This window comes from Oncorhynchus tshawytscha, linkage group LG18 (assembly GCF_018296145.1).
Source record: "Oncorhynchus tshawytscha isolate Ot180627B linkage group LG18, Otsh_v2.0, whole genome shotgun sequence".
Lineage (NCBI taxonomy): Eukaryota > Metazoa > Chordata > Actinopteri > Salmoniformes > Salmonidae > Oncorhynchus > Oncorhynchus tshawytscha.
In genome coordinates, this window is record NC_056446.1 from 27,586,622 (window position 1) to 27,612,179 (window position 25,558).

The 25,558-nt window shown below is 41.1% G+C and overlaps 1 protein-coding gene across 3 annotated transcripts; it reads right to left on the reverse strand.

The window, feature by feature from the left end:
* Positions 1–860: 860 nt before the first annotated feature.
* Positions 861–20,392, reverse strand: LOC112217816 (glycerophosphocholine phosphodiesterase GPCPD1). 3 transcript variants are annotated; one of them, XM_024378366.2, is made up of 22 exons: positions 20,237–20,392; positions 19,650–19,785; positions 19,245–19,337; positions 18,830–18,920; positions 18,643–18,727; positions 16,339–16,414; positions 15,655–15,696; positions 14,735–14,858; positions 14,166–14,406; positions 13,780–13,942; positions 12,645–12,777; positions 12,143–12,197; positions 11,957–12,049; positions 11,798–11,875; positions 11,569–11,608; positions 7,306–7,361; positions 7,102–7,167; positions 6,735–6,871; positions 6,406–6,541; positions 6,165–6,325; positions 4,894–4,958; positions 3,351–3,546 (listed from the first exon to the last, which is right to left on the reverse strand). In XM_024378366.2, exons 3-22 carry the CDS (start codon positions 19,291–19,293, stop codon positions 3,503–3,505), a joined length of 1,935 nt encoding a protein of 644 aa, XP_024234134.1. In that variant the 5' UTR covers positions 19,294–19,337; positions 19,650–19,785; positions 20,237–20,392; the 3' UTR covers positions 3,351–3,502. The 3 variants fall into 3 exon arrangements, with proteins under 3 accessions (XP_024234132.1, XP_024234133.1, XP_024234134.1); XM_024378364.2 differs by lacking the exon at positions 4,894–4,958 and having other exon boundaries at positions 861–3,546; positions 20,237–20,391; XM_024378365.2 differs by lacking the exon at positions 4,894–4,958 and having other exon boundaries at positions 861–3,546; positions 19,245–19,352; positions 20,237–20,391.
* Positions 20,393–25,558: the final 5,166 nt, after the last annotated feature.

Below are 25,558 nucleotides of genomic sequence, written 5' to 3' on the forward strand. Positions count from 1 at the left end.
TGACATGTGTATTCTATTACAGACAACTTAATGCATACTTTATTATATTATGTGTGTTCTATTACAGACAACTTAATGCATACTTTATTATATTATGTGTGTTCGACATACAAATTAAAACATTTTCCTTAAGTATTTTTTAGATTACTCATGTTACTGTTCCCACTACAAAAATAATAGCTTATTTTTTTGTCCTTGAAACATTCAATTGAAATACTGTACAATTCCAATAATTCCCATGGAAGACTGCTCCTACTGGGGAGAGCCAATATGTTTGATAGGCTTTGAATCCACCTAATACATAGTATGTAGTCTCAGCATTCCAGGGTTTATACATAATTTGTTTAAAACAGGCAACCCAATTCTGATATTTTTTCCACAAAATGTTTATTTTGAACAATCATAGATCTTTTCAAATCAGATATTTTTCAGAGCTGATCTGATTGGTCAAAATACTAATTAGTGAGAAAAATATCAGAAGTCAACTGTGTAAAAGCAGCCTCTGCATGTCAGCATAAAGTTGACAGATAATAGTTCATGCTGTGCCTGTGTGGTGACATAACTCCTAACGTTACACTGTCCACTAAACTAGTACAGGTGCTGGAAACAGCACTGCAGAAGACAAACAAAAACATGACACCTTGCCAAGGCAGAAGGAGTTAAGTACACCCAAGATAATGTTAGTTGGTGACAATGTTCAAGGCAAACCAAAGGACTCCTCCGGTGGTTGTAAATTTAGAACCAGATCAACATTATTTCTCTAATAAAACAAATCACTCATACTGTGCGGTACACTCTTAAAATACTAGTCCCGACCGGTATGTCAATTTTTGCAATGTGTAAAAGAAAGTCTTACAAAATACGTTTCTAAATCATTTTATTAATTTTTCATTTCATTTAGCTAGCATTGTATTGTCCAGACAGAGTAGGAGGGGTGTGACATGAACAAGCGACAGTCGATACAATCAACTCATGTCACCCAGTCCACCATAGCACTCTGTCTGAGAGGCATGCATTATGACTAACAGTAGGCCATACATACAGTAGACGTGTCAAACATTAAGATACTTTTATAACTTAAAACAGACAAACGAGCAGACAGACTATACATTTCTACAACCATGCAAGCTGTGCTTGCTTCTCTGTGTTCAGGTGAAATGTTTACACCATTTAGCAAAAAGACAGTCACATGTCTTCCATGTGCATTTAAATAAAAGATTGTAGAACAAAATACAGACGGTAGGAAAAATGTGAGTTGCAATGTAGCAAGAAAACTGTGCAAGGGAAAAAAAGAAACATTTTGTTCAGTGGAGGCAAGACAAATACTGGTCTTCTATTGCAGTAAATGATCAGAGGTATGAAGAGACTGAAACAAGTGGCAGTCAGACAAGTGAAATCATACAACTTCCCCATTAAGGCTTTCTGATGTGGTCCTCTGTAGTTCAGTTGGTAGAGCATGGCGCTTGCAACGTCGGGATAGTGGGTTTGATTCCCGGGACCACTCATACATAAATGTATGCATGCATGACTAAGTCGCTTTGGGGGAAGAACAAAACAATCTGCTAAATGGCATATATTATGTGTTGAGCAAGCACAGCTACTAAGAAAAGCCTTCTCATCAAAGGAGATAGGGATGAAGTTGTGTGGACTAGACCTAGCCATAACAAATGGCTACCTATACTCCCATACCTATTTGGACATGAAGCTAAAACTTTGAATTTGTCTCTGTACTCCAGTATTTGGGATCAAATGTTTTAAAATGAGGCGACAGTACAGAATGTCACCTTTTATTTGAGAGCATTTTAAATACATATGTTTTACCATTTAGAAATTAATTCACTGCCTCTACTTTAAAAAAAAAATGTTAATAAGAATAGAACAGGTTTCTGAACACTTCCATATTACATGTGGATGCTACCACACTTTGTGGATAATCACAAATGAATGGTGAATAATGACGAGTGAGAAAGTTACAGATGTGTAATTGTCGCCTCAAACATTTTATCTGAAATCCAAAATGCTGGAGTACAAAACAAAACATTTTAGTTTCACTGTACAAATAAATACGTAGGAGTGTATACCTTTCCCTAATGGTGACTTTTGAGCTCACACAGATTCAAGGTGGTGTTGAGAGCAAAAACAAACAGTTTTTCTACTGGTCATTAAAGTGATATTATTCATCTGTTCAGATTTAGGCACCCCCAGCAACACTTCATAATCTGGGCATCAGGTAATGACACTTCATTAATGGCACAGCTCAGGGCACTCCTAATACAAATCAGATTGCATGAGTTTCAGTTCAAATTGACATTTAAATTTAAAACCACCTGAGAAAGTTTTGGTCACTGTCCCGAATTATCTTGTTCTACTGCAATACTCCGTCAAAATTATACGAGTGACAAAAATAACACTGCTATTGTAAAATGTTGGCTATATCATGAGGAAAATCATAACGCAGATGGAAATCATTATCCGCCTAAAGACTTCAAACTACAGCATATGCTTAAATTAGACCTATGATACTCCAATAAGAAACTTTATATCTGGAAAAGCTAATATACAGTTAATTTCAGCACTTTAGTTTGATTTGTATTTAGCAAATTTTCTAAATAAAAGATGCACTTGAAAATAAATTCCTTGAGTAGACATTAATTTGTAAGTGAAGACCTGTGAATGTACAGGGAATTCCATTATTATTGTGACTGAGGTGCAGATCCCACAGTCATTCAATTGTGTAGAACTAAAAGCCAAATAACAAATGCCAGAAGCTTTTTCTGGCAAAACACCATCCTTTTTCCAGTTAAAACAAACAGCTAAGAGACAACTGATCTGGACACAGCTTGTGTATGGCTTCCGTGGACCGAGTGGAGGTCAGTTCAGTAAGGGTTGTCACTTTCTGGTCAGACAGGATAGAAGTGCTAGACAGGATAGAAATGTTTTGTAAACCACCATTGTGATTATCATCACAGCGCCTAACCCCTAGCATAGGAGCTACACTGGACGCGCAACCTTTTCAGAGTGTGATTCGCTCCAATTCACTTCAATGAAACCAGGCGTAAGCGCGGTAGCTTTGCGAGAAGCTTGCACTGCTCAAAGTTAAAAAATTGACAAGCAGCTCACACCTGAGAACATTAGGATAAAGTGGCTTGCTCTCTGCTCACGCAGGCAAAAAGTTACACTTCCAGTACAACGGGTTAAAAAATAACAATCATTTTCCCTCTTCCCTAGTGTAGCTCCTATGTAACACTGACAATTAATTAAAAACAAGTAGTGTACACTTATTCATCAATTCTGTCTATATGCATTTATGCTTCTGTCCTATCTAGTGACAAACTTAGGGAGCAGTGAGTTGTTCAGGAGGAGCTGAGGCCCGAGTCAGACTCTGCACTGCCGTTGTGCTCCTTGGAGGTGGAGGAGGGGCAGACAGGAGCCGCCTGGCAGGGGATGGTGTAGCAGGAACACACAAAGCTCTTGAGCGTTTCCTGCAGCGTGTGCTGCTCCTCTACTTTGAAGATGTTAGGCTGCTCGACCTGGTCGTCACAGATCCTGGAGAGAAAGATGGGGAAAGGAGAAAAACAAATATCTGTTCATGAGCCAAAGACAGAAGAACTAACTCAGGTACACAAGGGAACACGGAAGTGCTGTTCAAAGTAAGGATGTCTGGTATCTGGTTTCTCAGTGTCTACATAACAAAGGGCTAATCAACATGATCGATTGCATGTCAACATAAGCCTTAGCAATAAAAACAAACTCACATTACATGATCAGCTACTGTACAATGTTGTAGCATAAAGCAAAAGAGAAGGGATTAGCTTCTAGCAGTATTATCCCTGACAACACAACAATAGGCTTTTTCCCAACCCCTCTACATTACATGCACTAATGGAAAAGACCACTACGCTAACACCCATATTTTTCATACATCTATGCCGATTCTTAATCATTATAAATAATTCATAAACAAATCATTGTTCACCCGTCAAGCTATGAAATCCCTGAGAAGTTGTAACAGACTGAAATACACAATACTCTGCAAATCCAAAAAGAACAGCGAGCTGAACTCAAGCTGTTCTCAGTCATGAGAACATTGTGCACACAGGACGATGTCACCAGTTTGGGAACATCCATTCTACAACTAGCTGGAAGGCGTATTAGTGACCCCGAAGTCATGATACTTCCTTGGCCCTAAATAAAGAGCATGCAAATCTGAAAGGTGAAATACTTGCAGGTGAAAACCAGAATGCGCAGTGAACATAATGTTTCCAACGGGCATTCAAAAGAACAGTGCACACACCCATGGACCAACAGAATTCAGCTCAATGTAAACAGGTTCTTACAGCCACTTGCTCGTGAATCAGCCATGCTGCCTGACATTCCAACAAAACAGCCACTCTAACTGGGTGCTTTATATGCCATGCATAGGCCTCTGTCTGGAAATGGTCAGTGCTGAAGAAGAGCTGGAAGTGGGAGTAATAAAGCTGAAAATAAACAAACTGATAAAAGCATGATAAGGAGCAACCTTTATCCACTGGGGACGTCTCATCTCAAAAATGATAGACAGGGCAGTTGACCAATCAATCGTTGCTTTAAACAATCAATATTAACATTTTAATATAAATTCTGGTAAAAATGTTGCTACCAACACACTTTTTCATAAGAAGTGCAAACTCTAGGGAGACTATCGCAGGAAAAGGGGAACATAGCCTAGTTCTCCACACAGTTTAGCCAAATGAGAAGTCAATTGTCTTGCATCATTGTCATGGAACCCTGCTGGTCTGTTACAGTTATTGACCAGACCAGGGGGCTTTCATTCAGGCAGTAGTCACGAGGAAACAAAAGATCCAAAATCAGGGGTGAGTAAATAAGCACAACCAGGAACCAGAGAAACATTACTGGCATCAGAAGAACCAGTAGGGTGAGAGTCAATGACATGATTTGGCCACCAGCTTTCACATATTCTGAAAGAAAGAGGCACAGTTATCAGCTCCAGGTAGAAATTGACATTTTAACCACAGATCTAGGGTCAGATTATATTACTCCCAATAAGGGTTCAAAGAATATCTGACCCTGCATCTGCTATTAGGGGCAACTTCTACCAACTCCCAGTTGTCGTGACAATAAGCAGGGGACTGGAGAAAATATATCTGGTGTATTCCAGTGATAAGATACAGCTGGAAGAAATTCTGGCAATCTATTTCTGACTCCCAGGAATCCCACTGAATGGTTTAATCAGTAAACCCCATCACGGCCAAACATGTAGGCCACAGTTCAAAGGTGCAATTTACGTAAAATAGGTCTATACTGCGGAGGCAGTATTATAAAACCAGTTCTCGCTGATGTCAGGTCAGATGACGTGTCTGTTCTTTGAAGGAAGCCTCTCTCCGACCCAGCTATATCTACTTGAATTTTCTAATTACATTACGACTATTACTTTCATTCGTCTAGCTACTGTGGCTGAACGACAAGTGATTCAATATTTGCCTACTGTGTGTATTTTTAGGTTGTAATAATATGCAACCTTATATTATGATGTCCTTAACTGATACGCTGATTGTGTTTACACTACAATTACTGACCCATAATGGACAATTTTCATTGTTGCAGTTGTAAAAATGTATATATTATTAATGTCCCATTCACTTCTCTTGACCTGCACTGTTGGAGCTCGAAGCTTAAGAATTTCACTGTACCCTGCAATTACATCTGCGACCCTGTGCATGTAACTAATAAACTCTAGAGCAATGTTGAGAAGTCCAATCAAGAACATTGAGCAACAGTCAACAGCTGTTGATAGTGTGATCAGGATAGATACTTAGACACTGGTTTACATAACTACATGAGATCAGGGAGTACCTGCCTGAGGGACAAACTCTTAAGTCCAAACAAAATATTTTATTACAGCCAACCTTTGGCTAGGCCTCTTGGGAACTAAAAACAGCACATTGGGCAAGATAGGGGGGGTCCTCTCCATTAAGCCTAGTCTTGGAGTAAAACAGCAAGCTTTCTAGTCTAGCACAAGTGCTTTCTAGTCTAGCACAAGTGCATTTTAGGCTAGCACAAGTGCTTTTAAGTCTAGCACAAGCTTTAATCTGTGTCTGGTAACCTGCCCCTATATGAGCCAAACGGATTTACCAGTCATAGACCATCATCAGACGAATGTTTACCTGTCATAGATGAGTCCGTCAATGCCCTGTTCCCGTAGCTTGGTCCTGTTGTCGTGGTCGTTGTTGAGGTCTCCCCAGCAGAACACTACCAGGCCTTTAGACTGGGCCTCTCGGATGTGCTCCAGATTCTGAAGGAGCTCCTCAGTGTGGGCACTAATACCCTACAGACACAATCAGAGTTGACTGATCCCCTACATTAGCACAGACACATACATCCATCCATCCCAGTTCCACCACTCACCAGGAGGTTTTCGCTCTGTGCGAAGCTCATGGCGATCTGTGTGGTGCGACAGCGGATGTCCATGAGCTCCGGGTAGATCTCAGAGATGCCCTGGGTCAGGAACAGGATGGGGTACTTGTTCTGCTTCTGACGAACCCTTGGGGAGAATACAGCATTTATGGTTAACTTTACGTATGCATTCATAAAGCCTTCATAACGGCTACATAACACATTTGTCATAGGCAGTCATAAACATCCATATTACTACTATGTAAACAAGGCTTCAGCTCGGCAGGTTAACACTGTCTTCAGACTGACTGTAGGATAACTAGTGGGTAAGCGGTGCTTACATAGTGCAGACGTCAGGGTCGAAGCAGGAGAAGACGATGCGTCTCTTGCCAGCTCTCTGCAGCACACAGGTCAGTATGATGTCCAGGAACAGGTTCATGTTGAAGTACGAGGACAGGTTTCCTTCCCACGAACCATCCTGTTGTAAACAAAACCACAACCATCCAATGTGATAAGGGTTGTTACTATAGGACCATGATAGGATAGTTAAAAGTACAAAGTGTTCCTAATTGACTTGAACTGCAACCCCTAACCCCCCAAAAAACAGATGGGTCATGTACGTGCTCATCGGTTCAGCCACTTAGGTACTTTCTAGCATGGCCACCTCGTGACGTCCCATCTCCAGTATAACTGACTGGCTGTACCTACCCTCATCTGAGAAACCCACTTCAGCTCGATGTTGAAGCCCACATTTTCAGGCACTGCTTGGAATATCTGGAACATGACATAGGGAATCAGATATAATAGGACACAGAACCTCAAGGTTGGGATAGGCTAGTTCACAAAGATCACCAAATAACCCCATCATATGGTAACCTCGACAGCGGTGACGCCAACTAGGAGGTTATCTACCTGGGAAAAGGAAGGGAAGGGCTGATGCTCGTCAACCTCTTCCTCTTCATCATCATCTAAGAAAGAGGGAGTAAACCATGCACTTCACACACAGGCCGATACACAGTTCAGCTGCTCTGATGGTTCATGTTCAACTGCTTTAAAACAATGATGCAAGCAGCAGACATGCAGTGCATTTGGAAGGTATTCAGACCCCCAAATTGATTAAATGTTTATTTTTCCTCGTCAATCTACACACAATACCCCAAAACAGTTTCTTTAAAACATATTAGCAAATGTATTAAAAAATAAACTGAAATATCACATAGGGTGCATAAGTATTTACTTAAGTATTCAGACCCTTTACTCAGTACTTTGTTGAGCACCTCTGGCAGCGATTACAGCCTCAAGTCTTCTTGGGTATGACACTAAAAGCTTGGCACCCCAGTCTGAGGTCCCGAGCGCTCTGGAGCAGGTTTTCATCAAAGATATCTCTGTACTTTGCTCCGTTCATCTTTGCCTCGATCCTGACTAGTCTCCCAGTCCCTGCCGCTGAAAAACATCCCCACAGCATGATGCTGCCACCACCATGCTTTACCGTAGGGTTGGTGCCAGGTTTCCTCCAGACGTGACGCTTGGCATTCATGCCAAAGAGTTCAATCTTGGCTCGATCATCCTATTTTTCCAACTTAATTGAGGAAAATAAGAACAATCCAAAATTCCTTTTTGATACTGTCGCAAAGCTAACTAAAAAGCAGCATTCCCCAAGAGAGGATGGCTTTCACTTCAGCAGTAATAAATTCATGAACTTGTTTGAAGAAAAGATCATGATTATTAGAAAGCAAATTACAGACTCCTCTTTAAATCTGTGTATTCCTTCAAAGCTCAGTTGTTCTGAGTCTGCACAACTCTGTCAGGACCTAGGATCAAGAGAGACACTCAAGTGTTTTAGTACTATATCTCTTGGCACAATGATGAAAATAATCATGGCCTCTAAACCGTCAAGCTGCATACTGGACCCTATTCCAACTAAACTACTGAAAGAGCTGCTTCCTGTGCTTGGCCATCCTATGTTGAACATAATAAACGGCTCTCTATCCACCGGATGTGTACCAAACTCACTAAAAGTGGCAGTAATAAAGCCTCTCTTGAAAAAGCCAAACCTTGACCCAGAAAATATAAAAACGAATCGGCCTATATCGAATCTTCCATTCCTCTCAATTTTTTTATTTATTTATTTATTTTTATTTTTTTATTTTTTTTAGAAAAGGCTGTTGCGCAGCAACTCACTGCCTTCCTGAAGACAAACAATGTATACGAAATGCTTCAGTCTGGTTTTAGACCCCATCATAGCACTGAGACTGCACTTGTGAAGGTGATAAATGACCTTTTAATGGCATCAGACCAAGGCTCTGCATCTGTCCTCGTGCTGCTAGACCTCAGTGCTGCTTTTGATACCATCGATCACTACATTCTTTTGGAGAGATTGGAAACCCAAATTGGTCTACACGGACAAGTTCTGGCCTGGTTTAGATCTTATCTGTTGGAAAGATATCAGTTTGTCTCTGTGAATGGTTTGTCCTCTGACAAATCAACTGTAAATTTCGGTGTTCCTCAAGGTTCCGTTTTAGGACCACTCTTGGGGATGTCATTCGAAAACATAATGTTAACTTTCACTGCTATGCGGATGACACACAGCTGTACATTTCAATGAAACATGGTGAAGCCCCAAAATTGCCCTCGCTAGAAGCACGTGTTTCAGACATAAGGAAGTGGATGGCTGCAAACCTTCTACTTTTATACTCGGACAAAACAGAGATGCTTGTTCTAGGTCCCAAGAAACAAAGAGATCTTCTGTTGAATCTGACAATTAATCTTAATGGTTGTACCGTCGTCTCAAATAAAACTGTGAAAGACATCGGCGTTACTCTGGAACCTGATCTCTCTTTTGAAGAACATATCAAGACTGTTTCAAGGACAGCTTTTTTCCATCTACGTAACATTGCAAAAACCAGAAACTTTCTGTCCAAAAATGATGCAGAAAAATTAATCCAAGCTAGGTTAGACTACTGTAATGCTCTACTTTCCGGCTACCCGGATAAAGCACTAAATAAACTTCAGTTAGTGCTAAATACGGCTGCTAGAATCCTGACTAGAACCCAAAAAATTGATCAAATTTCTCCAGTGCTAGCCTCCCTACACTGCCTTCCTGTCAAGGCATGGGCTGATTTAAAGGTTTTACTGCGAACCTACAAAGCATTACATGGGCTTGCTCCTACCTATCTCTCTGATTTGGTCCTGCCGTACATACCTACACGTACGCTACGGTCACAAGACGCAGGCCTCCTAATTGTCCCTAAAATTTCTAAGCAAACAGCTGGAGGCAGGGCTTTCTCCTATAGAACTCAATTTTTATGGAATGGTCTGCCTACCCATGTGAGAGACGCAAACTCGGTCTCAACCTTTAAGCCTTTACTGAAGACTCATCTCTTCAGTGGGTCATATGATTGAGTGTAGTCTGGCCCAGGAGTGTGAAGGTGAACGTAAAGGCTCTGGAGCAACGAACCGCCCTTGCTGTCTCTGCCTGGCCGGTTCCTCTCTTTCCACTGGGATTCTCTGCCTCTAACCCTATTACAGGGGCTGAGTCACTGGCTTACTAGGGCTCTTTCATACCGTCCCTAGGAGGGGTGCGTCACTTGAGTGGTTTGAGTCACTGATGTGATCTTCCCGTCTGGGTTGGCACCCCCCCTTGGGTTGTGCCGTGGCGGAGATCTTTGTGGGCTATACTCGGCCTTGTCTCAGGATGGTAAATTGGTGGTTGAAGATATCCCTCTAGTGGTGTGGGGGCTGTGCTTTGGCAAAGTGGGTGGGGTTATATCCTTCCTGTTTGGCCCTGTCCGGGGGTGCCATCGGATGGGGCCACAGTGTCTCCTGACCCCTCCGGTCTCAGCCTCCAGTACTTATGCTGCAGTAGTTTGTGTGTTGGGGGGCTAGGGTCAGTTTGTTATATCTGGAGTACTTCTCCTGTCCTATCCGGTGTCCTGTGTGAACTTAAGTATGCTCTCTCTAATTCTCTCTCTCTCTCTCGGAGGACCTGAGACCTCGGACCATGCCTCAGGACTACCTGACATGATGACGCCTTGCTGTCCCCAGTCCACCTGTCCGTGCTGCTGCTCCAGTTTCAACTGTTCTGCCTGTGATTATTATTATTTGACCATGCTGGTAATTTATGAACATTTGAACATCTTGGCCATGTTCTGTTATAATCTCCACCCGGCACAGCCAGAAGAGGACTGGCCACCCCACATAGCCTGGTTCCTCTAGGTTTCTTCCTAGCTTTTGGCCTTTCTAGGGAGTTTTTCCTAGCCACCGTGCTTCTACACCTGCATTGCTTGCTGTTTGGGGTTTTAGGCTGGGTTTCTGTACAGCCCTTTGAGATATCAGCGGATGTACGAAGGGCTATATAAATACATTTGATTTGATTTCATCAAACCAGAGAATCTTGTTTCTCATGGTCAGAGTCCTTTAGGATGCCTTTTGGCAAACTCCAAGCGGGCTGTCAGGTGACTTTTACTGAGGAGTGGCTTCCGTCTGGCCACTCTACCATAAAGGCCTGATTAGTGGAGTGCTGCAGAGATGGGAGAACCTTCCAGAAGGACAACCATCTCCATAAAGGAACTCTGGAGCTCTGTCAGAGTAACCATCGGGTTCTTGGTCACCTTCCTGACCAATGCCCGTCTAAACCCGATTGTTCAGTTTGGCCGGGCAGCCAGCTCTAGGAAGAGTCTTGGTGGTTCTAAACTTCTTCTATTTAAGAATGATGGAGGCCACTGTGTTCTTTGGGACCTTTAATGCTGCAGACATGTTTTGGTACCCTTCCCCAGATCTGTGCCTCCACACAATCCTGTCTTGGCGCTCCAGGGACAATTCACGACTTGGTTTTTGTTCTGACATGCACTGTTAACTATGGGACATTATACAGACAGGCATTTGACTTCCAAATCATGTCCAATCAATTGAATTTACCACAGGTGGACTCCAATCAAGTTGTAGAAACATCAAGGATGATCAATGGAAAAAGGATGCACCTGAGATCAATTTCAAGTCTCATAGCAAAGGGTCTGAATACTTTGGTAAATGTTTTGTATTCTTATATATATATATATATATATATATATATATATATTTCTAAAAACCTGTTTTCACTTTGTCATTATGGGGCATTGTGTGTAGGATTTTGTGGTGGGTATTATAGCCAGCGAAATATAAGAAAATACACTATACCTTTGTGGTCGTTCACCTTCAAGGCAGAAGCATGGCCCAACTGTTCATCAAACACAAAACCATGTCATCTTTCACATCATATAGGCCTACTCCTAAATAGTGTGGGATAAACCATAGTCTACATGACAAAAAAAATACTTCATATTAACCCATTTCAAGGACTGGCGTCTGAGTGTATTAACTAGTAAAGGAGAAGCCAGAGGCTAGCTGTAGTTAAAAGCTATTCTACCTTGAGCTGTTGAAGCTGGTCGTATGTGAGGTCTTTGACAGGAACTTCAAACAGGTCCAGAGAGAGTTTGTCTCCTTTCTGACAGGAGGAGAGGAACATAAAATAAAAAGTAAGGATGCTGTACAGTGTGCACCCGACCACATTTATGTTGTTGTTTACCTTCTTAGTGGAGATGCAGCAGGTGAGATCGTGGTACACGATGGGGACGCAGTCCTTGGAGAGATGGACGTCAAACTCTACATAGGCAGCCCCCTTCAGAAACATACAACACACATGCAGTCAACTCTGATGTAAAACCTGATCAGATACATTTTCAAGTGTTTTACGTTTTGTAGGAATACTCACATGATTGGCAGCACTTTTAAACGAGGCAATTGTGTTCTCCCTAACTTTGGTATGTCTGAAAATCAAAATCAGACATTTTTAGCACAAAACCAATGACAAAGGCACCAAAATCACAATTTACAGTATAACACAGATACCAAACCAATTGTGTACGGTCAGACTACTAGTTAATGACTTGCACTCTGACAGCTTCTGGCTGAGGTTCAGAGGCAAGGTTTTCCCAGTACGGTGACATGACAAGAAACCAGAAAGAACAATGTCTTTGTTGTTGCTTGTTGACCTCCACTTCCTGTTGATGTCTCAGTCTGACTGAGCATGTCCTAAACTTGCACTGAAACTTTGAAGCCGGACAAAACAGGACAAATGCATTCAAACATTCAATAAACAGAGTACAAAAGGGACGTTGTGTTGTTATTGAGTAGAGTCCTGCTTCAACACACACATAGACAATCATTAGGTACATCAACCCCTAATAATCAATTGTGTCGTGTGTTTCTCTCACTTGGCTGCGTGTGTGCTGCCGGCCCCTCTGTGGCCCACGTCCAGAGGGGCACTCCTCTTCCTCCAGTACTTGGTGAAGGACGAGCTCATGTCACACTGCAGTCCCTCGATAGGACGGATCACCAGGTAGTCCACTGGAACAGAAAAATACATGACTTTACATTATTTTATTTTATATATATATATATATTTTTTTTTTTTTTTTTTTGTACTCATTAATTAACTTTAATCTGACTTGTATTTTTTACCAGGGAAACATCTTAGCTAACCCTCTGGCCCCAAGTCATCTAATCCTGCATTTACATTCTAGTTCCTGTTTTGACCTATTTCACACCCTGTTTGACAGTTACATGCTAAGCGGAAAGTTGACTGTTTACAAAGGGAAAGGGGCGGCAGGAGGAACTGGACGTGCTGACCTACAGTATTCTACAGGGTTGGGGTCAATTGATTTTTTTACCCCCCTCCCTTTTCTCCCCAATTTCATTATAAGGAGTTTAAGTTTAAGGAGTTTAAGAAATTTAAGTCATCCAATGTAGGAAGGGATTTGAATTAAACAATTTAAAAGTTTTGAAATAAGAAGCTCCTCCTTTTCAATTTGAGAAATCTTTTTTTATTTTTAGTATTGAAATAGAATTTCAGTTTTGGTGAATTAACTGACTAATTCCATTTCTGAAAGACCTGTCAGTCAATAGAGGCTGAATCCGAGTTTTAGACCATCTATTTAACATAGTCACTCTCATAGAAGTTTTCAAATTTAACCTGTATTTAACTAGGTAAGCCAGTTAAGAACAAATTCTTATTTATAATGATGGCCTAACCCGGCCAAATCCGGACGACGCTGGGCCAACTGTGCGCCACACTATGGGACTCCCAATCAAGGGCGGATGTGATACAGCCTGGATTCGAACCAGTAACTGTAGTGATGCCTCTTGCACTGAGATACAGTGCCTTAGATCTCTGCACCACTCGGGAGTATATTCTATAAGTCCTGCTGCATCCAAATCAAGTTTTCTGCAAATATCCCATTGATATTACCTGATTTACAAAGAGTTACATGGGTGTCAAGTAACTCCGTAGCTTTAAAAAAATATATATATTACAAGACCACTTGTTCCAGGAGGGGTGGGGTTGCTCACCTCGGACTTTGCCCAGGGTCTGTCTGGAGTTGCGTTTCATGATGGGCAGTGTGACCACACCCGTGTCCTTGCCACTCTCCACAAAGAATGAGGAGAGAAGGCAGGCCGTACCCACGGTCCCCGGGTGGGCATCCCCTGGCACCACATGCTCACCCATGTCCTCCTGTTGAGGAGGGGAAGAAATGGTTAATAGATTCACTCTGTACTCTGTGTGTGTGTGTGTGTGTGTGTGTGTATTGTGTGTGTGTGTATGTATACACACACACACACACACACACGGTCTGATACAGACTTTCTGCTAAAACACTGGTTTGGGAGTATAGTTACAACACGAAAAACAGTTGTTTCTGTAGAGTTGACAATAGTCATCCTGCTGTGAACTGTACCTCAAAGAAGTCAAAGGTGAGTTCCAGGTTGTCAGGGTCCATGGAGTGGATGACATACTCTGTCCACTGTGAGGCCTCCAGGGCGTAACCACACTCAGGCTGGGAGTGGCGGGACTTGTACCCATCTCCACTGATCATACTGGTCTCCAGCGTGGTGGTCATCTTGTGCCACGCCACCGCGCTCTGCTCCTGCTCTTCATCATCCTCCTCCTCTTCTACACCTTCCAGTGTCAGCTTGATCCTGGGGTAAGGGGGGAAAGGTCACAGGTCAACAGTGGTCAAATTGGGAAAGGTTTGAGACCTTACAAGCCTGACTAGTAAGGCATGCATTTGAACAGGTGGACTAGTGTTCTCATCACTACCTTTACAGGAGTTGTCTGCATATTTCATGAATAAAGAGGATTTATTTTAGTGCCATATTTGGTTTGATTCCATAATTTAATTTTGTGGGGGATAATTTCTATCTGCATTTGAGGAAATTCTGCCCCTTCTGATCCAAGCCAGTCTCTTAGATAAGCACTCAGTCAGCAAACAGTGTTGAATAAGAGCCGCGTGTCTCTCGGCCTCACCTGAAGCGAGACTTCTTATATTTCTTCTTGGTGATGGATACAGGAGACGTCTTTGAGTAGTGCAGACGCAAACGGATCTCTGTCTGGCACGTCAGCCACCCAGAGTCCACACACTCTAAGCCATCTGCAGAAAGGAGTCACAGAGAAACATGTGGTGAGTGTTCTGGCACAAAATGGCTCCTGCTGGATCACCCAGGTGCGTAACAGTACTTGGTGGTGGATGAGGTTAGCTATCTGCAAACAATGCAAAGCACTTTGAGAAAATTGCTATGGAAATAAAAGCCATTGTTTAAACATATTGTGTAGGGTGGGAAAACAGTCAAATTCACATGTTTTACCAGATAACTGTCACCTCAAATCTTAGCAGTCTCTAATGGGGACTGTACATGTAACCTGTGAAGAGTTCAGTTCAACCAGAGGTTTGAGTCATTCCTCAGGTACTTAGTAGCAGTTTGATGTTTATTGTCATGAATCTTGCCTTGGAGGCAGAACTGAGCAATTTCCACTACATGGGCAAAGTCAAAATTGGCTATATAGTAACAATTCTTGAAAACAGAAATGTGATTTTTGGTCTTAATTTAAGGTAATGGATAGGCATAAAGTTAGCAGTGTGGTTAAGGTAAGGATTAAGGTTAGGTCAACCTATCAGGCAAGAGCGTTGGGCCAGTAACTGGAATTTGACAAACTGACTTGTTAGAAAGGTGGCATCCTATGACGGTGCAACGTTGAAAGTCACAGTTCTTCAGTACCGGCCATTCTACTGCCAATGTTTGTCTATGGAGATTGCTGTGTGCTCCATTTTATTTACCTGTCAGGAAAGGGTGTGGCTGAACTAGCCAAATCCACTCATTTGAATGGGTGTCAAAGATCATTTCCCAAAATGGATTAAATCAAGATGTGATACATTTAGTTGGACTTACTGTGGAATCCAAATTGGCCATTGTCAATATCAAGGTGTGATTCTGCAAGAAAATAAACAGGCATATGAGATCTATAAAAAACAACATATCAACTTCCATACTTCTAAAAGCAACATAAAATTATGAGAATAATTATATACATTTGATGTTTTAAACCTTGACCAAAAAGTGTCAGGCTGTAGGATTGAGGGTGAAACTACAGTATATTGGATTTGTTCCCATCAAGCTGATTTTGAATTAGCTTTGTTTTAGTTCTGAAACAGTGGTGTTTGAGTGGCCTCAAATCAAATGTTTTGTCACATGTGCCCAATACAAATACAGTGAAATGCTTAATTATAGTTAAGAAAAGATTTACTAAATAAACTCTAAACAATAAAATAAAATCAAAAGTAACACAATAAAATACCAATAACAAGGTTATATACAGGGGGTACCGGTACCCAGTCAATGCGCTGGGATACAGGATAGTCAAATTAATTTATACATGTAGGTTGGGTTAAAGTGACTATGCATAGATAATTAACAGCGAGTAGCGGGGTGGGGGGGGGGGGGGGGCAGTGTAAATAGTCCGGGTGGCCATTTGATTAAATTGTTCAGCAGTCTTATGGCTGCTGAATCCCCTTGCCTCAGCTAAGCATAGAAACATTTCCCAAACCAAGCCGGGCATCGTTCTGGTTTATATACCTGTGGGGCTCATCAGGCGTGGCTGCTGGTGGGTCTCCCACTTAGTGACTATCACCTGACAGGGACCACCTGCACTCTGCAATGCCAATGTTTAGTACAGCATTAAGACAGATATCGTCAACGGTCACTTTGGTTACCAATCAGCAAGCCAGTCAGCAACCATTGGTTGATATCTGCAAAGGGGTTCTGTTAGTTGACATGAGGCAGAACTTTGGCGTCATCTCTTCTACTACACTAACTTATTTTGCTATCTCCTCTGAAAGATTTTGAATACTTACTTTAAAACATTTTAGAATTATCATTTTTTCTCCAGTCCAACAAAATTGGTCTGCAACAATATTTAAGCAATAAGGCATGAAAACCTGGAGATGATTGTGTGAATAACTCCTGACTAAGGGTTGTTCGAAGGCCCAACATGGAACGTAGGGCCGGGAAACAGCCCATAGGAGGTAGACATTCACGATTTTTGTTATTTTAATGAGTACATTTGTTTTATTTCATCCTTCCACCAGACAATATAGTCCAAATATAGCCAAACGAGCTGGTCGTCCATTCCAAACTTTTTAAGCAAAAAAGGTTGCCATGCAGGCTAGTTACTTCTCCTAGCCAACTAAAGCTAACACACAATCACACCAAGCAGCTGAAATGACAAACTATGTGCATTTTCATTTGTTTTCCCTTTGCCATTTCTTTTGATATGTCCATTATAATGTTCCAAAATGAATTTGGCTGACTCAGAGAAGCTGTCAGTCTCGTCACATTCATTCTCTCTACGGCACAGTGTAAAAACCTGCAAAGTTGTTGCACAGATCAGAGGCAGGCAGAAAGGTTTAGACAAACCAAATGCTAGCCTAGTGGCATGGGGAAATGTCTAGTCACTTTTTTACAGGGAAGATGAAGTTTATATATTGCCTGGCTGTGATGTGGGGCAGTGGATTATTCTAATGAAACTGTAACAGGCATTACCCAGGGACTGTGGTGAATAACTCCCTGCTATCAACCAATCAGCATCCAGAATCCAAACAACTTGTTTTATAATTGGTATTAAAAACAGGTTAAATCACAAAAATAATTGAATGTGGTCCTGGTTTTAGGTTTCTGGCCACAGAGACATAGTAAAATGTGTTGTCATTACAGCTGGCCTATCTGAATGTGTGTGCTGAGCAACACCCCATGAGTAAATAAATTATGCTCTCTGACAAGTTAGTAATGCTGCTAGTCCACTGACAGTAGTTCAGACCAGGAAGGGACAGCACAATTCAAATGAGTTGTTTTTCCTCGTTTCCACATCGCATCACGGGTGTGATAGTGTTACTTCATATGCTACTGTCTGTAGCACACAACAGCCAGACACGTCTGTAGTACACAACAGCCAGACACGTCTGTAGTACACAACAGCCAGACACGTCTGTAGTACACAACAGCCAGACACGCTCTCTCTAGCTGTCCCTCTCTGAAAGAGGAAGAGCTTAAAAAAGGGTGTAATTTGAGCCTCCAAGCTGGCCATATAGAGAACATTACTGAGAACTGACATTAATAATTGGAACGGTAAAGAACATACTGTGCTTGTGTGTGTGTCTGTTCCAACTTCCAAGTCTAGTGTAGCATTAAATAACATGGGAGAGGCTCACGTCACATGCACAGATCAGAGCTCAGCTATGGCCAGCTGGCAGAGCTCCAGGCATGCTCTCCTCTCTAAGAGTTATGTAGCAACTGCACAGAGGACAGCTAGAGGGGATCAACACAGATGTGGGGAAAGTGAGCTAAATAACCCATTAATGATTTTAGATCTGCTATAGCGTAGCTAATTCAATGCTTTCTAGTGTTCACTCAAAACAGACTTACTCATAGACTAACTCGGTCACACTTGGATTACAGTGGCTCCACAGAAGACGAACTGTGTGTGAATTAAAACATCCTCTAAACAGTTTAGTATGAAGTACATTACATTTAAAATGCCATTCGATTTCCTAAAAGAGATTAGCTGTGAAAATATCAGCAGCCTCCAGAACTGAAGTGGGGATATAAAATGTTGATCACGAGGTATGCAGGCTATTCATCACCATCATCAAAAGGAAGGATTAAGAGCACAACACAACGACTCCTAGTCTGGCTCTAACCTGCTGTTAAGACAATACTGTCAATCCTTTGTCAACTGACACTCAACGGCCAACATGAGATTAACACTAAAGCAACCACTTACGTAACTGGATTATGGTACAGTCATTTTTAAAGACCAACTACAATGTATTTTGTTTAATATTACTCATTACATCATGCTGACTGCACATAAAATGAAATCACCTTTGACTCCAGGAAGTGGCCTTTGAAATAGCGATAGGTTGACACAGCACCTCTGGGCACACTGATGATCCTCTTCCACAATGTGCTGGGGAAGGAACATAATGTGTAATTACTTAAACACCCTGTAGCTACAAACATCAACGCAGAAATCATTCAGATCATATTCCAAGAGAAAATTGATATGTACCCATCGTGTTCAGCAGGTTGTAGGGTCACAGCTCTCTGATAGTACCAGGCTCCTAAAGCTTCACAGCTACCAACCACAGCTATCACCTCACCTAGTCATACACCATATTATTACGTTCCATTAATGTGCCACACACACACTCACCTTGCACGCATTTTCACAAACCCCCCTTATTAGGTTCAAAAGATCAATGACTTTTTAGCCAAAAGCCAAACTCTCATGGACAGGCTTGTAATCGGGAATCTTACCATATTACGCACGATTTTAGATATAGGTTAACTGAGATTAGCTAAAAGATGACATTCCTGATTGACTGTCTGGATAGTTGTCAATTTTTCTGTCTAAAGTTGTCTTGAATTGAATAGTCTTCTTGTTTCAGATTAGTCTGTTGCCCTGCAGTAGGGGTTGGTCTTACCTGGGGATGTGTCTCCCCTAACTGCCAAAGTCACTTGAGTTGTCTCCATAGTTGACACAGGCACAAACAAGGTCAATTGGAGGTGAAATCAAGCTGGAAAACCAGGAACTTAATGGTAAAACAGGCATGGATTTAGGCATAGATTTAGTGGATCAACAAACGTCCAACAAAGCTGTGCTGGGTACTAGCTAGCCATATATATATATATATATGACTAAAAAGACAAGTTAATTGTCATCTCTTCTTTAGAAGAGAGAGAGTTTAAATTCAATGGAGTTAAATTCTTACTAGTTAGGTATTCAGGGAACACATTTTACAATTGGAGAACAATTACAATTGTTATGTTGAAAATCAGCTCTTTGCTAAGAACTAGCTCTCTTTAAGACAAAATGAATATCTACATACCTTTCTTTTTTGTTATTTGCCAGGGGGTTGACAGCTAACATTAACGTTTTAGGATTGATTCAAGAGAAGCCGTGCTGGCTATTCCATGCTGAAGTATCAGACTGGAATGAACACCGTTCGGTCCAGCTGCGTTGTGCTGTATAAGAAAAACAATTACCATATCAACACAATCACTTGGGCACTTTCAACAAGCTAACTATCGTTACCTAACTAGTTAACGTTACCAGGATAACATATATAAAACTAGTATTAGATCGTTCTCATGTTTGAGGTAGCTAACGTTATTGTATTTTGCACACTGCGTATGATGGAGTTAAATTCAGACCGCCTAATTCCGGAATTCAGGATTTGTCAACAAAACTGACGCGTTAGCCATGCTAACCGGATAACCAGCGGTTTACAGTAAGTACGCTAGCTTGCAAGCTAGCTGCGCCCTTTACGCCAATGCGGGCGGGCAGACACAACCAGTAAACTAACGTTGGCTAGCTAACGTAGCCACAAAAGCGTTTTTACTTTCTCTCGCTACAAAACTTAACCATTGTAACTAAACAATATCGTCGCATAAAGTACAGATGGTATCCATTTACATTTCTCCATCAGCGGCCAGATCTTGTTCGATGTGGAGTATTTGGCATAGTTATCAACAACGTCTGTGATGCCGAGTAGTCTTGTATTCACCGGTGTGAAATGAACAACATTAATGATCAGAAACAATAGTGAACTCAACGTTTAACCTTCAAAATAAAAGTACCGCATTAAAACGGATGCAACCGGATTCAAATAGTGTAATCGCCATGCCATAATTGGAATAGATAATGCTAAACAAAAATCAGTACCAGAGTTTCTCCTGACTAGAAGAGTCCCCACTTTAATGCAACACAATGTTCAGAAAATTGTTGACAGTGTAATATGTAGGCCTATGTTCAATAGCATATCAGATAATCTGGCAGATTGTCTTTAAGGGCCACAATAAGGGCAGCGACAACCCTGGGTGTGTAAACATTGTGGATTTGGATACTAGAGGTGCTCCAGTTGAACGAACCTCGCTTTTACTGCGACATATAGCCTACTGTACAGAAAATTGTGTACAGTGCATGTTCTACAAGCATATCAGAGTCAAATCGGACAGATTTCCCAGTCAAAGTTTTGCAATAAGAGTAGGCTGATACCCCATTTCATGAACCCAAGATTCACAGGTAATCCTACAGTGCATATACTGTATGTTCCCTATGCATTTATGTAGTCCAATACATCCAGAGTGCGATTTCAACTATTTTTTTTGTTTGTTTGTAAAATTAATAATTATTGTATTTTATTGAATTCATTAAACAACTTTCCAAACTTGTTTATCATTATCTAATCCAATTATGGTGTGATTCGGATATTTGTACCTGCTTGCATCAGTTTCAATGTGGGACTTGTATTTGAAAAAGGCGAAATGCTGATTCCACTATTGCTACTCATCGCTAATGCTGTTCATTTCACACTGGTCTTTTCACCCTCTGGTTTTGCTCGGTTACGCCAGAGGACCGTAGCCGGTTCTATTGCCGCGTTCAAAACAAGTGGGAAGTCGGAACTGGGAACTCGAAAATCAATTTCAATTTAAGCGGCTTTTTAAGACATTTCAACAACAAAAAATTGTCGGTTAAGAACAAATTATTATTTTACAATAATGGCCTCCGAACGCTGCGCCACTCGGGAGACAAATGTCATATTATGTCTATATACTGTACAGTGTTGTAATGATGTGCAAATAGTTAAAGTACAAAAGGGAAAATAAATATAAATATAGGTTGTATTTACAATGGTGTTTGTTCTTCACTGGTTGCCCTTTTCTTGTGGCAACAGGTCACAAATATTAATGCTGTGATTGCACACTGTGGTATTTCACCCAATAGATATGATTTGATCAAAATTAGATATTTTTTGGAATTCTTTAGGGATCTGTGTAATCTAAGGGAAATACGTGTCTCTAATATGGTCATACATTTGGCAGGAGGTTAGGAAGTCAAACTCATGTTGTGGGCAGTGTGCACATAGCCTGAAATATCCGACTTCCGAACTAGGAACTCGGAAAAACGAGGTCAAATCATGACGTCAGTGATCTTAAGGTCTGAAAAGAAATCCTATAGTCGGAGCTCAAGAAAGATGCTCGTTGAGACAAGATCGTAAATGGATATCACGAAATTCGGGAGATAATAAATACATATATATATGGAATTCTTTCTGGATTTTTTCCAAGTTGGATGACTGTTCAAAAGACTTTTCCCAGTCGGAGATTTCCGAGTTCAGACTCCCCCTTGCGCTGTGAATCACGTGGGTCGCGTCAGCGAGGCTAAATTTCCAAGGATAAACCCGTTAACCCCCGTGACTCACAGCCAAAATTCAACTCCTGTTGATATGCTTGCTTTGCTTCAGTTTCCATTTGATTTCAGCTATCACTCTCAAATGCAAGAGAAGGAAATTATAAATAAATATTAAATGAAGACATTGCTTAACAGGACACTCAATATTTTACTTTAGGACTATCAGCAGCTCTGAAACATCAATGTCCCACTACAGCTATAAGGCAGTTAACAGTCAGTAGACTATTTACAGTCCCACCAGTGAATGTGTGCCTGTCTCTGCCTGAAGGAGCGCGAGATCAGGTGCTTTTAGGCCATGCTCAAGTGTCCGTTCCTCGGATTGGATTATTACAGGATCCCTGAGAAAAACAAGCTTCTCATGTTCCCTAAATTGTGCAGTATTGCTAGTATTGCTTTAACACTTGCCCCCCAATCCCCCCTTCCCTAAAACACATGTAAATATTGGACTATACATTTAAACTAACACCTCCTGAACTGGGCTACCTGTTATTGTGTTTGTCCATTTACATTCTAAGTGAGTAAATGACTGTAAAGTATTAATCCCTATGTCATGACAAAAAAAATGATGTACCAGTCAAATTAGTTTCTATAATGCTTGCTTAAGGAAAAGACCAGCATGTTTTCCTGAAGTACAGCCTAATGATATTAGGGAAACCCGTCTTGACTCAGCCTAGTGTGCAGAGCATTCGTGTTTCTGTCCTTGTATTGCTGGAATACAGAACGGCTATTTATAGTTCAAAGGCAATATATGTACAGGCTACGGATATGTATACTGTGTAGATCAGCACACCTTCTAACCATCCATCAATTGCCTGTGTTTCTGACCTCATAAGGCCCCTGTTTGAGGTTGAGCCAGGATCCTGGCTTCTGTTCATGAGGTTGAACCAGGATCCTGGTTTACAGAATTTGGCTACAGACAATGACCTTACAGTGACATTAGCCCTGACCCTCTTTCGCAAGAGAATCGACCGAGAGACAGACTGAATCTAAATACCAAAGTGGATGACAGGCATCATGTGTCCTAGGCTACTAGGGTTCCCACTTACACAACCATGACTGACCCTGTGTGTGTGGGGTTAGGGAGTAATAGAGAGTGTAACCATAACCATTAACCTGTTTTGAATTATTGTCAAAAAAGCACATTATCCAAGTTAAGTTTCCCATGGTGGCAACCACACATTATTTTGCTGTAGCAGTTTGTGTTGTCATGACAACATGTTCATTCACCAGACCAGGCCAGAGAAGTAGTGATTGCATAAAGATTTTATGTGACTTTAGCCCCCTCCAATGTTCCCAAAGGGTATTGCATATTGCATAAAGCAGGAGGTATCCCTCCTTTCTGCCGAGAGGAGACAAGAGGAGAGAAGCGGATTTAAAAGACAGTTTCTTAGCCTATCAATAATTCCCCACCCAACACACTGAAACACTTTTTCAAACACCGATAAACTTAAAGCACGGTCATGTACGAGGTACTTTATATTCATAGATTTAGAATCTTATATCTGTCTCTCACTTTATGACGTTGAGTCTGAGGGGGAAATCAATTCTGAAAGCTGCAGCACAGTGGAAGTGTATGATGAATGTTGAGCCATAGAAAACCACTGTGATATTTATTTGGACCAGGATATTATTAAATTCTTATGTGGACTGTGTTCCAGTGGGAGTCTAGTGGGACACCAGTTAGCCATGGTATGGTCCTGGGGAAAGAGAGGCAGATTTATTCTTTGTGAACCTGCTGTGCCTGTGGCATTATGTTGAAACGCATTTCTGCTGCAGCTACAATTGTTGCTTGTTTGTGTTATGAGTAAAGAATACGCTGAAGACTTCCTGGAGAGAGAAGAAATAGAAATGGGAGAGATTGTGTCTTCACAGCAAGGTCTTGCTACACAACACTGATCGATGTCTGGCAGTGGCTGCTACTGCAGGGGGTGAGAGAGAGAAAGAAAGAGAAAACAATGATGGGAGAAAATGCAGCATTCAAAATATTTAACCCTCCCAGAACGAGTGTTTCTCTCGTCTCCTCAACTTTATTGCGTTTCTCTCCTCCTCTCTCAGAGATAACTCACTGCCACAGACTCAAACATTAAAACACTACTGATGCTGATGTGATGAAGAGTGCTTGTATTTATAAGTACACAGCAATAAGCCTAAGAACACTTCAAATCCATTTAGAGTATCATGCAAACTTCTGGGGAAGTTTGAGTATCAAGTATTCCTGGGGAATGTACGTATATGCACTTAGCAATGTATGACCAGATGTGTTGGCTATAGAGTAATGCTGTTGTATAATAGGGTAGTTTGTAGCCCAGACTAAATTAGCAGTGCTGAGGTTCTTAATGACCACTCTATTTTAGGGCTCCCCTCAAAGGTAATCATTACCATTAACTATCAAAATGTATGCCACACTGTATGGATTATGATTGATATGAATTCATAACAGCATATTATGGTTGGCTAATATGCATTCCCATTCAAATAGCATATTATGGCCAGGCTAATATGCATTCCCATTCAAATAGCATATTATGGCCAGGTTAATATGCATTCCCATTCAAATAGCATATTATGGCCAGGTTAATATGCATTCCCATTCGTAATAGTAGGTCTTCATCATCGGTGTCATATTTAAAAGTCATTAGACACATTATTTTTAACAGAGAACATTAGCTAATAATTTGCTTCTCTGTGGATTTTGAATCAGCCTGAAATAATTTGTAATTTCATGTGCTGTTCTGATTTATTTCTGGGATGAGCTGGTTTATGTAAGGAAGGAACAAATCCTAGAACATCTCCAAAATTGCTTGTTCCTGATTTAAGGCCAAATTGAATATTGAATGTGGTCTATTAAAAACTTGACGAGAGCAGCTGTAAATGTAACAGTTAGGAATCAACTTGAATGAGTTTCCTTTAAACTGACACAAACATGTTGCTAATAAGGTTTGCTAACTAGTCATTTCTTTAGGCATATTCTGTGAGTGGGTCTCTACAATCCCAGGTAAACACCAGATAAAATAGAACTGTAAAATTAAGTTATCACCACTTTCTGCAGGTTCCCAAGTCAAAGAGAAATCGGAAACACAGTGACCAATTCCTGGGAGGAGAATCTAAGTTGTCATGCATAAAATCAGAATGAAGAAATTATTTTAAAAATAACCTTCAAACTGTAGATTGAGAAACCTTCCCCTTTAGGGTGTTCATTAAAGCAGAGTTCTGAGTTTTACTCCTCCAGATCTAATCATCTCTTGTGTGCTGATCTTCTGCTAGTCTACAGCGGCTTATGAAGGTCCAGGCAGAAAAGTGATGATAGGCAGATCTGGTTCATGATGACATCATTAAAGAGGGCAGCGAAATGAATTACTGCTTGGTCAAGAGAATGGCTTCAATAGCAAGGTGAATGTATACAGGTTTTCTTAACCAATTTAAAGGATTGTTGAACACATCAGTGCATCGCTGTGAAGAGGTCTCCTGTGGTTCCAAACTTTTAGGGATCTTTGGCTCTACTTATAGGAGAACCCTTTAGTGAACCCTTTTGGGTTAGAGTTA